The 13,435-nt window shown below is 40.7% G+C and overlaps 1 protein-coding gene across 1 annotated transcript in view; it reads right to left on the bottom strand.

Moving 5' to 3' along the window:
* Positions 1-3,682: 3,682 nt before the first annotated feature.
* Positions 3,683-13,435, bottom strand: part of DLX3 (distal-less homeobox 3) — a 29,670-nt gene continuing 19,917 nt past the window's right edge. Inside the window, 1 exon segment of the mRNA XM_077460063.1 lies at positions 3,683-4,897. Coding sequence (XP_077316189.1) covers positions 4,598-4,897 — 300 coding nt within the window. The 3' untranslated portion in view covers positions 3,683-4,597.

The following is a 13,435-nucleotide window of genomic DNA, read 5'->3' as shown; positions in this document are numbered from 1 at the left end:
GGACTACGTTCAGGCTAGTAGCCAATAGCTTTGATGTAGGAATTTGATCTGAGCATGCGTGGCACTTTGTCCAATCGGAATTCTCTACACATGATCGGAGTATGTCCGATCGGAGCATTTTGTCGGAAAATTTTACCAACAAGTTGGAAAAGTTGGTCCGTCGGATACTCCGACGGAAACAGTCCGATGCAGACCACACACAGTCGGAATATCCGACAAAACAGTCCGATCGGACACATTCTGTCGGAATCTCCAACCGTGTGTACAAGGGTTTAGAGTAGATAAGGGTATGTCAGGTTTTCCTTGCTGTCTAGGTACTATTGGGAGATTTCCCTTTACTTCCTGTATTGTTGACAAGACAAGGCGTGAGAAGAAATCTACCCAACAGGGACCCAGGCAGCAGGGAAAACCTGATAGAGGTTCTAACCCTTTCCCACTCTATACAAAATGTTTGAGTGAAGTTAGGCTTAACTGGTGGGTGGTTGAGGGGCATTTAAGGATGCGATATCTTTTATGAATTTGTCATTATTCTGGAGTAAGCCATACATTTGGAGTACAAATCTTCTAGTCCCAAATACTTAGAGAGTTACCAGCGGTATTAAGCTGGGTAACCACAAAAGGGAGAAAGCTCCAAATAAAAATTACATAGAGCTAGGAAGGATTACAATCAAGGATAATGGAGATTTGCCTCCGAGGCATGGGAAGAACCTAGCTGAATTCCAAATTTCCAGGGCATATATATATATATATATATATATATATATATATATATGCCTTTACACGCACATGAACTTTAATGAAATCCCAGTCTTAGTCCGTTGGGGTTCAATATTGAGTTGGCCCACCCTTTGCAGCTATAATAGCTTCAACTCTTCTGGGAAGGCTGTCCACAAGGTTTGGGAGTGTGTCTATGGGAATGTTTGACCATTCTTCCAGAAGCGCATTTGTGAGGTCAGGCACTGATGTGAATGAGAAGGCCTGGCTCGCAGTCTCCGCTCAAATTCATCCCAAAGGTGTTCTATCGGGTTCAGGTCAGGACTCTGTACAGTTCAGTCAAGTTCCTCCACCCAAAACTTGCTCATCCATGTTTTATGGATCTTGCTTTGTGCAAGGTATCAGCATACCAAGACATTTTGATAACTGCATGTTCCCAACTTTGTGGGAACAGTTTGGGCATGGTCTCTTCCTGTTCCAACATGACTGCACACCAGTCCACAAATCAAGGTCCATAATGTGCGTGTGCGTGTAGAGGCAGGCATTCCAATACTTTTGGTAATATAGTGTGTATATGTGTATATATATATATATATATATATATATATATATATATATATATATATATCTAACAAAAGTGAGTACACCCCTCACATTTTTAGAAATATTTTACTATATCTTTTCATGTGACAACATTGAAGAAATGACACTTTGCTACAATGTAAAGTAGTGAGTGTACAGCTTGTGTAAATTTTCCTTCCCTGATGTCATGTGACGTATTAGTGTTACAAGGTCTTAAAAAAAAAACAGTAAAGTTAGACCAATTTTTTTGTATAATGTGAAAGATGATGTTACACCGAGTAAATAGATACCTAACATGTTATGCTTTGAAATCGCGCACATTCGTGGAATGGCAACAAACTACAGTACTTAAAAATCTCCATAGGTGAAGCTTTAAAAAAAATGTAACAGTTACCAGGTTAGAGTTACAGAGGAGGTCTTTTGCTAGAATTATTGTTCTCACTCTGGCAATACCTGGCTATACCTCACATGTCTGATTTGAACACTGTTTATATTTGCAGGCGCGACGTATGCGTTTTCTTTGCTGCGTGAGCACGTGGGGACGGGGCGCTTTAAAAAATGTTTTCTTATTTATTTATTTATTTTTTATTGATCTATCTATCTGTGTATATATGTAGTTTACTCTCTATTATATATCTACCTATCTATCTGTGTTACTACAGCTGCAGGCATAACCCCAGTTTAACCCCTTCAAGCTAAGAACGCATGTTTGCATACAGTCGGCGTGAAGGGGATATACAGTATCAGCCCTCACATTTTTGCAAATATTTTATTCTATCTTTTCATGTGACAACATTGAAGAAATGACACTTTGCTACAATGTAAAATAGTGAGTGTACAGCTTGTGTAAATTTTCCCTCCCTGATGTCATGTGAAGTATTAGTGTTACAAGGTCTCACTTTACTACAATGTAAAGTAGTGAGTGTACAGCTTGTATAACAGTGCCAATTTGCTGTTCCCTTAAAATAACTCAACACACAGCCATTAATGTCTAAACCGCTGGCAACAAAAGTGAGTACACCCCTAAGTAAAAATGTCCAAATTGGACCCAATTGGCCATTTTCCCTCCCCGGTGTCATGTGACTCGTTAGTGTTACAAGGTCTCAGGTGTGAATGGGGAGCAGGTGTGTTAAATTTGATTTTATCGCTCTCACTCTCTCATACTGGTCACTGGAAGTTCAACATGGCACCTCATGGCAAAGAACTCTCCGAGGATCTGAAAAAAAAGAATTGTTGCTCTACATAAAGATGGCCTAGGCTATAAGAAGATTGGCAAGACCCTGAAACTGAGATGCAGCACGGTGGCCAAGACCATACAGCGGTTTAACAGGACAGGTTCCACTCAGAACAGGTCTTGCCATGGTCGACCAAAGAAGTTGAATGCACATGCTCAGCATTATATCCAGAGGTTGTCTTTGGGAAATAGATGTATGAATTTTGCATAGGTTGAAGGGGTGGGGGTTCAGCCTGTCAGTGCTCAGACCATACGCCGCACACTGCATCAAATTGGTAATGTATGGCTGTCGTCCCAGAAGGAAGCCTCTTCTAAAGATGATGCACAAAAATGCCCACAAACAGTTTGCTGAAGAAAAGCAGACTAAGGACCTGGATTACTGGAACAGGATGTCCTGTGGTCTGATGAGACTAAGATTAATTTATTTGGTTCAGATGGTGTCAAGCATGTGTGGCGGCAACCAGGTGAGGAGTACAAAGACAAGTGTGGTGCCTACAGTCAAGCATGGTGGTGGGAGTGTCATGGTCTGGGGCTGCATGAGTGCTGCCGGCACTGGGGAGCTACAGTTCATTGAGGGAACCATGAATGCCAACATGTACTGTGACATACTGAAGCAGAGCATGATCCCTTCCCTTTGGAGACTGGGCTGCAGGGCAGTATTCCAACATGATAATGACCCCAAACCCACCTCCAAGGTGACCACTGCCTTGCTAAAGAAGCTGAGGGTAAAGGTGATGGACTGGCAAAGCATGTCTCCAGACCTAAACCCTATTGAGCATCTGTGGGGCATCCTCAAATAGAAGATGAAGGAGTGCAAGGTGGGCCCACGAGGTTTAAGACAGTGATGGAAAATAATGGTGGCCACACAAAATCTTGACACTTTAGGCCCAATTTGGACATTTTCACTTAGAGGTATACTCACTTTTGTTGCCAGCGGTTTAGACATTAATGGTTGTGTGTTAAGTCATTTTGAGGGGACAGCAAATTTACACATTTATACAAGCTGTACACTCACTACTTTACATTGTAGCAAAGTGTAATTTCTTCAGTGTTGTCACAAAAGATATAGTAAATGATTCACAAAAATGTGATGGGTCCACAAGTTATACATTTACTCTGTAGACAATACCAACAAATTAACCAAACAACACGTTTTAAAATCTTTTGCTTTAGCAGCAAAAACACAATATTTTAATTTGCATTCACACAATGACATTCCTCAGATCCCCTTCCTCCTAATCTGAAAAATTATTCTCACCCCCTCACAATCCATAACATTTTCCAAAATATTACAAAAATAAGTTAGAACCTCCTGCGCAATTTCTTTAAACATTGCAAAGACAAGTGGAGTAGCTCAGATCATAAAAGATTAACAAAATATTTTTTAAAAAAGAGAAGATCGCTTCTTTCTTTAATTTGTCATAAAAGTTATTTGTTTGGACAAAGCCCTACCCCTCCCCAAGAGAATCGTTATGGTAGGAAAAGTTGACGTTGGTTGAATTCATAACCAAGTTTACGGTTGGTTTTCTATGGTCTTTGGACTGGTGTAGAGCCTAATTTAGCATAGTATTAAACTATACTACATGTCCTATATGTGCTACGTAGGATCTTCTAGATCTTCAACAAAAAGTTCTCCAAAGAAAATAATTGCTGATGACCAATTACGTTACAGCGAGGAGATATGTCCTGTGCTATTTGTTTTGACGAAATTACGGGTTTGATGATGATGCATCATTAATGATCTTGGAAAGAACCTGGTCTGGTAAGATATGTAACAGCGGAGAATTTGTTTGGAGAATTGTTATTGTCTTGATATCCATAATTAGGTCATTCCATGAGGTCCATCAGCATGGTATTTTTGGGGGAGTCAAATTGTTTTATTTTTTCGTGGGTGGATATTGATCCTTCAAATTTTATTTACAAAAGTCCCATAACTGGTGCCTTATATTAATGCCACTTAAATATTAAGAGTCTTTTGCTCAAATAAAGTCTATGCAATCCCTTCAGCTAGGGCGATGTGGGCTTTGTTGCCAATAACTCATTCAAGTTATCTTAAGTCAATGTCACTTAATACACGGGATTAGGTGGCGGTTGGTGCAAGGCATCAGGAGGCTGTAGATGTGGTCCTGGTTGGTTCTGTTGGTTAAACCATTGATTATAGTTCTCAATATAGGTCGGGGACGAGCAGTGAGGAAGAGTTTGTTGCTGGGGAGTTCGGCTTCGGCTGTTTTCCCAGTTAGGTGGGGAGGACGGTGAATTGCAGGCCATGAAGTCGCTGTTATTAGGACTGTGTTCCAAACCTGGTCCTTCGCCGTTTTTATAAAGTTTTTTGAACTTGGACCTGCGATTCTGGAACCAGATTTTCACCTGAGAATAGAATAGAAAAGAATAGCTGTTAAGGAGAGACGTTTTACATGGTGTAGGTCTAATGATTCAATGCATTCATATTTTTTAGAAAATGCTTACTCTCCTACACTACAACTGACTACATTCTAATTTCCGGTTACATTATTAGGATGCATCCCATTTCAGAGCATGCCCAGCAACAGCACTAGCAGCTCTTCGGTATTGATAGCTGAACTTGGTTTCCCTGTCTTCAAAGTTAGGCAGTGTGTGAAATACTGAATACATGCTAACCTTCTGCCACAAGGGTCCAATCTATCTCTAAACAGCCCCAATGAATCGGAAGGCTCTATGGGAAGTGGGCACCAGCCGCATCCATGGTAATACTGATCAAATAAAACGTTTGTGGAAAGAACTTCTGCCTAGAGTTCCCCTTCCATATCATTGTACATACTTGCTGTATTCCTGCTAGATTTGAATTTTTGCTGTTCGTTGGCTTTGACTAGCAAGAGCTGTTTGTTACATTACACAACTATTGCCGAGGGGCAGTTGCGTGTCTGTGTACATAACTGGCAGAACAGCAAAACTGTGCTTGTCGAATGTAAATTTACTGTCATTTTAATTTTAACCCTTTTCCAGCATTTACTGTACAGGCAGGATGAGATGATTATTAATAGGAGTCCATTAACCGAAAGGCCAGTGCTGGTTTCCAACTGAAAATGCTAGTTTCCTGGTTGTTATTGGGAGCCCCAGGCTTCAATACATTCTGAGTCAAGAACTTTAGAGGAAAGTCAGAACTCTTTTTATATATATATATATATATATATATATATATATATATATATATATATATATGCTTGTTCCATGTCAGTTACATAAAGCACTGAAGACAAATGGTGCAAGACAATTTCAGAAGTGGAGGTCAGCGATGGAAGTCTCTATGTCTATTTCATGCAGAAGAAGGCAATGGAAGCTTCCATTTATATTTAATGAAAGCTTGGCTAAAAGCATGCCTCATCTACATTCCTCTATACAATTGGTCACTTCCTGTGTGCGGCCATATTGTCTGTCATAACAGGTTTGTTTGATTGGTATGGGTTTGCCTGAGGTTCACCTAGCATTCAGCATTATAAGTGACACCAAATTCCTTTAAAAGCGATCTTAAATATGCAATGTATGCAATAATGGAGATCATTTTTTATATTTACTATTAGCTAACTATATACCTAAAACTTTACAATTAAAAAATATTTATCTTTATTAATTGCCTCCTTACAGTGTTTTCTCCAAATCTACAGGTAAAACACGGTTACAAAAGCCATACCAATATGAACTATCCAAGCAGGACTTCATTTATATAATTCATATATATTCTTAGTCATTATTTATATATTTTTTATATATTTAATATTATCTAACTATATATCTAAAACTTTACAATTAAAAATATGTATCTTTATTAATTGAATTCTTTACAGGCAAACTTTGATATATCTTGGCCATGTTGGACTAGGGTAGATTTACTAAAATTGGAGCTCTCAAAATCTGGTGTAGCTGGGCACGGTAGCCAATCACCTTCTAACTTCAACTTGCTCAATTAAAGCGGGAGTCCACCGGGACTCCGCGTTTTTTTTTTTTTTTTAAAGCCAGCAGCTACAAATACTGCAGCTGCTGACTTTTAAAATAGTGACACTTACCTGTCCAGCGCTCCCGCGATGTCGGCACCCGAAGCAGATCTCTAGGTCGCCTGTCGGGTCCTGCCGCCGCCATCTTGGGTATGGGAATCAGGAAATGGAGCCTTTCGGCTTCATTTCCCGGTTCCCTACTGCGCATGCGCGATTTGCGCTGCGCAATAAGGACGCTCCCCGCTGCCTCTGGGATCTGTGTGTTTCCCAGCAGGCAGCGGGGCACTTGCGGGAAGGGGCGGGCACTTGCAGAAAGGGGCGTAAGTTACGCCCCTTTCCGCAGAGAGCTATCCCGGAAGTGGGTGCAGTTACCTGGATTATCCAGGTAACTGCACCCCCCTCCCCCCTGAAAGGTGCCGATTGTGGCACCGGAGGGGGGGAGGGTTCCGATGAGCGGAAGGCCCACTTTAGGGTGGACCTCCGCTTTAAGCTTTGACAGTAAAACCTGGAAGCTGAATGATTACAATGCAGAATATTCACCAGATTTTGCACTTTCCAGTTTTAGTAAATAACCCCAGAAGGCTTCCAAATATGGATTATAATACCTAGGACAGACCATTATTGAATAACCATGATCCAAGCAGGACTCCTAATATATATAATGCCTATATGAGCGTAATCTTTTTTTAAACTTTTTTTATATATTTAATATTATCAAACGAAATATCAAAAATGCTAGAATGAAAAAAATTACCTTTAGTAACTGCCTTCATTACAGTATTTTCTCTTACACCACTAAATAAACTTTGATACACCTTGGTCATAGAAGGCTTACCAGTATTGACTATAATGCCCAGAAGTATAGACCATTATTGAATGTCTGTGATCCAAGCAGGACTTTTCACTTTAATAATACATAAATAGTTTCATTATTACTAATTAATAAACCATTAATTAATGCTTGGTAATTAACACCAGGCTGTCATTTAATTAATACACCAGAATTCCCATAGAACATACAGTTGATACACCTTGACTTTTGATGGATGCGCAAATAAGGATAATTTATGATCCTGATGCAAGCCGTGGTTAGTTAATACAAGGCAAACCTAACATTGCTTAACCATGTTCCAGGCATGTTTTGATCAAAGCAGAACTCTGGTCAAAATGTATTTTTTGCACATCCGTACTTTACCGGTTAACTGCTTGTTTTGTGCTAGGGGAGAGGACAGCGGAGATATACTTCCTGCACAAGACTGGCCCCTTCGACTCCTGCTCCCCCAAGCTGTCCAGCCATTTTAATAATGGACTATTGCTGACGTCAGCACACTCAGAGTACACTTCATAGACAGGAACAGTCCATCGCTGGACTGAGGGGGAGCATGGTTTTCCAGAGGATTGGTGGATCAGGTGAATATGAGCTTTCTCCTCACCCCTAGAAAAAATTTATAGACCCATGCAGTGCAGACAAAGCCCCGCTACATGGTGAAAAAAATTGTTGCCCAGAATTGGGCTTTAAAATGGTATGTACACCCTATCCAATAATTTCTGTTCCCTTCTGGTATGCTAGATATACCATTGGATGTGTTATATGAGTCTCACTCTTTATCAGTCACATTGTTAACCGCTATCTCAGAGAACTACAAATCCTTTCCTCTTAAGGTACGGAGAAGAGAAGAGGGGGAGCTATTCTTTAGTCCTGTGCTAGGCTGAGAACGCTGTTCATTTATAAATACAGTACAGTGAGTGAGCATTGTTACTCTAGGACAGGAGATGGATCACCAGTTGACAATAAAAGTGATAAAAAGTCTAAAATGAATACAGCCATCACATCTAAGGACTGATAAGTAGCAATGTATTATCTTTTTGTACTTTAGTTTACATAGGCTTTCATTTACTTGTTATTTTAAGGACTATTTCATAATTTATCATTCACAGTCCTAGCAACACTCAATAGTCCTAGCAGGACTCTCATTGAAACAAAGGACGCGATAGGCTTGATTGCTTAGCGAAGACAACTGCCATGGATTAACCACTAAGCTTTTATGTTGTGTTTCTGGGAAGTGTTTTGCTTTCTCTCCAAATCCTTCCTACCCCCACACTTGCTCTACACCTCTGTCCCGATATTCCCCCGCCCTGTGACTCATTCCAAGCTCTTCTCCAAAAGGACCAAACCCAGTTTCACAGCAACATTGTGTTTTGTAAATCGGTATGAGGAAGCCTTGAGGATACCACCTCCCTGACCATAAACACCCCACCCTGACATCTCCCACCCATACCTCAGTTGACACTAACAGAACGAGGTAAAGATTCAGCCTGAAGGTTGGTGGGACTGGATCTTCCTCCCCTCCGATCTCCCTCTGACAAGGTCATGCTTTTACAGGGTGACCTAAATTGAATTATTTATAAATAACACAGAAGAACTGGTTGGCTGACTTGTAGCTGGACAGGGAACCTAGGTATTAAATTGTATCTATAGCCAAAACTTTTGTTTGCTTTAGATAGGGTAGTGACGGAAAAGAGGCACTGTTGGGTTTTTATTGCTCTCTGTTTCCATGCTAGATAGAATTGTCCTTTGTAGATATCCTGGTTACCATTGTCACCAGACAGACATGGGAAATCGAAACATTTTGAGTGGTCATCAACACAAGTGCAATAGATAAGAGGATATTAGAAGGGACTTTCAAGGTGCTGAAGGTAAATCTTCCAATGGGGAGACCCGTTCCGATGGCAACTATCCAAAAAGGGAATTGCCCTCACTTTGTTGAGATTACCTCTCACTGCCTGTTGTTTCCTTGGTAAGAAAGTAGAGGGAAATCTCCCCCATGAAGCGGACGGCAAAAATAAAATGGGACCCTTGGCTTATATACCTCCAACCTTCGGACACTTGAAGAGTGCAGATAAGGGCAGTGGGCTCTCTGACGGACCACTTGGGCAGTTTTCCCATGCCCCCTCCCCTCTTTTTTTTATTTTATTTTTTGGTTTCCATATTTGCTATTTGGTATGGGGTACAAATGTGACCCTTATCGGCTGTCCGGTGGGTTGTGCAAATGCTGAGCCATTTTGTATTTCTATGTCCCCTGCATGGGCCTCCCGTGTGCCCTGGTAGGGTGGTTTATCTCTGTGTGACAGAAAAGTTTTTATGGTTAATTATTGATTGAAGTTGATACAGTAAAACCTTGGTTTGAGAGCATTTTGCAAGACAAGCAACATTTTTAAATAAATTTTGACTTGATATACAAGTGATGTCTTGATATAAGAGTAGCTTCATGTCACAACTCTGTATAAGAGAGAAGAGAGCCGCCTCTTAGCCCTTGTACACACGGTCGGACATTCCGATAGAAAATGTCCGATCGGACCGTGTTGTCGGATAATCCGACTGTGTGTGGGCTCCATCGGACTGTTTCCGTCAGAATATCAGATGGACAAAGTTTTAGAGCTGGGCTATAAAACTTTCCGACAACATGATCCGATCGGACTTTGTCCCGATTGTGTGTAGAGAATTCCGATCGGACAAAGTGCCACGCATGCTCAGATCAAATTCCTAGACCAAAGCTATTGGCTACTAGCCTGAACGTAGTCCTGTCGTAACGAAATAACGTCATCACCTTCCGAACGATTGGATTTTCCGACAACTTTGTCCGACCGTGTGTATGCAACACAAGTTTCGGACAAAATCTGATGGATTTTGTTGTCGGAATGTCCGACCGTGTGTACAAGGGCTAAATGTAGCAATATGGTGACATTTAATGAAGGTACAACATTTAGCAACTCACATGGCTGATGATTAAAACAGGCACATCTAATTATGCAGGCACCCGGAGTAAATCTGTCCACATAGACCATCCTCCGCACCACCATTAATGTCATCCCTTCCACACTGCGCTCCACGAGCGGTTCAAGCCAGGCTTTCAGATTGGGGTTGTCTTCCTGGTCACGATTGCAGACTGACAGCGGTGAGAGCCGGTGGTGTGGGGGATGGTCTATGTGGACACATTTACCCCGGATGCCTGTGCCATGTGCCTATTTTAATCATCAACCATGTGAGTTGCTAAATATTGTACCTTCATTAAATGTAACCTTATTACTACACTTAGAGGCGCCTCTCTTCTCTTTTATACTCTGTAGCTCCTGCTGGATTTAGCTTCTAATCCCCTTGTGGAGGCTGCCATTTGTGGATGGACATTTTATGGTTACGCAACCTGGTCACATTGCTATAATGTTTTTATATGGACTATAAACTGAAGGACTTATGAATAAATGGTTGTGGAACAAATCATCTGAATTTACATTATTTCTTATGGGGAAATTCTCTTTGCTATAAGAGTGCTTTGGACTACAAGCATGTTTCTGGAACAAATTATTCTCGCAATCCAAGGTTTTACTGTATTACAATACGCTATTTTGCTGGTCATGCTTGCCAGTTATATATTGATATTACCCACCTGTGCTGTGGAATCTTATCTTATCTCTATTTTGATACTATTCTTTGTGTACGAGTTGTATAATCTCCCTTTTTTCATAAAACCTTAATAAAAACATTGAGCCTAGGTTCGCACTTGTGTGGTCCGGGGAACTGCATGTGATTCGGACAGAAATCGCACTGCATTCCTATTCAAATCCCATGCGATTCTTTGCAGTGCAGTTTGAGTTCATTCATTTTGTAAGGCTCAAATTGGACCGCATCCCCTTTTTTTTTGCCACGCTGGAATTGCATTGCATGGGTGTCAACACCCATACGATCCGATTCCGCCAATCGCACTGTGTTTTGCAAGCTGTTTTATGATTGTCATTATTTTAGCGTTGACACCCGCAGCGGTTTGCATAATTGGAATGCGATTGTGATGCGGTGTGGGAAACGCAAAGGAATCACTGCACATCCCACACAACCTAGGCTGAAATAGAAAAAATAAAATGACAGCTATTTAAACCTTTTCCTACTCTATCCAAAATGAAAAAGAAAGCTATACATAACCTTTAAACTAGACCCCTACATAATCCTACAGATACACACCATGTACACCATATACAGTCTAGTAGTTATGTAGAATATTCAACATTATTATTAATATAAACATTGAATTATATATTAAATATTATACATTTAAATTAAAAACATAGACTTCATAAACATACATAATCACCCCCGTGCCACAGCAATGGTCTGATGCTGCAGCTGTCCCCCCGAGAACTGAGTGATCACATGACCACTGATTGCTCAGTTCTCTGACTGCTCTGAGTAGAGAGCGATGACTGTCAGTCACCGCTCTCTTCTCTGCTCCTCCAGCGCACACTGGGGCACCGGGCTGGGGAGAGGGCAGGCTCAGTTGGTTCAGGCTCTCTGGGTTTGGAAATGTAATTGATTGCTTTGGACAAAAACACTGCGCGCCATTTATTTGCATTTAATCCTTCTTCAAACCCACCTCTATAAAATGTGAACCATTACCTCCATATCTAAAAATATTTGTAATATTTACAATGCTTCTCTTTAACTTCAAATAAGCTATCAATCTATAGTGTGTGATAATTCTAATTTTTTTTTTAAGCTAAATTACTTTATATGAATTGATATTAACAATTTTGAGGGGGTTATCATTGATTTAAAAAGACACTGCGCTTTTTTATTGAAATATAAGTTGCAACGCATGGCCTTATTCAGTAGTACTTTTAGTTGAGTACTTTAATAGTACTTTGAAATTGAAGCATGTTATGTACGTCCTTACCCCTGCAATAAGTATTGGCCTGTGCAGGTCTACAGCTTCATAATGCCACCCAAGGTACAGAGGACAGCAGCTTCCATACTAGGCTTCAATCACAGGTCACAGAATTTGTTTTAAAGTGTTTCTAAAGGTTCAATTTTTTTCCTTAAAATAATAAACACATCATACTTACCTGTTCTGAACCCCCGACCCTCCTCTTCTTGGGTCCCCTGCCAGTGCTTCTGCCCCCCCCCCCTACTTGCCGAGTGCCTCCTCCCAAGCTGCCTCTGTGTGTTCCATAGGCGTGGCTCAGTCCCGCCTCTTCCTCACTGGCTGTGATTGACAGCAGCAGGAGCCAATGAGGAAAGAGACACCCCGGAGAGCTGTTGCTCTTGTGCACATTGCTGGATTGGGCTCGGGTAAGTATTTCACAGTCAGTTCTCTGACTGATACATATCTTGTGCAGTCTGCACCAGACATCGCTGGTCCTTACTTCTATATCAGCAACACCAGAATGGAGCCCATCTGTCCCACTGCTGCAGATACTCTGGGTTACACCTACATTCATGCTCCCTGTGTTCCTGTTGGACTCTATTACCACAGCTTCCGGACCAGGCATTCATTTCGGCCCTAGCACCCTGGCGGTGTGTGTTTGTTTCACACTAAGCAGATATATGTATCATGCATCCGGCCCTGATGATTGGATAGATCCCATGAAACGCGACGGACTTAACCTAGATGCAACACACATATACTTACATGGTCTTTGGATCTAGGCAATACTGTGGATTATAACTGTTGTATTATAGTGATTTTTTATTATTGAGGACAATATTATTGTATATTCTATTCATGCTTTTAACATGTAAATGATTTGGATACATGATTTGTTATATTATGTGCCACTATTGCATGTATTATCTGCTATGTACCTACTCAATCATGGCAAACAAATAAATACTTGTTCATGTTTTCACTTTGACTCCTTGGATTAGCTACAATATACACACCTCATTTAAAGTCCCGACCCTCTTTCTTTATGGGTAAGTATAAGGGGGCTGGGGGGGGGGGGGGGGGAGCTGCAAACTGAAGGTTTTTTACCTTCATGTATAGAATGCATGAAAAAAAGTCAACCTTTAATTTTATCATATTTTGGACTAGATAAATTACTATTTGTAAATTACCATAAATTATAAACAATTATGTAAATGAAATGTTAAATTGGCATCAGAATATTT

Source organism: Lithobates pipiens, unplaced genomic scaffold, assembly GCF_037356315.1.
Source record: "Lithobates pipiens isolate NorthernLeopardFrog02 unplaced genomic scaffold, aLitPip1_a1.2 Scaffold_28, whole genome shotgun sequence".
Classification (NCBI taxonomy): domain Eukaryota; kingdom Metazoa; phylum Chordata; class Amphibia; order Anura; family Ranidae; genus Lithobates; species Lithobates pipiens.
Note: the sequence above shows the minus strand (reverse complement) of the source record. Positions and strands in the feature narration are given on the sequence as shown.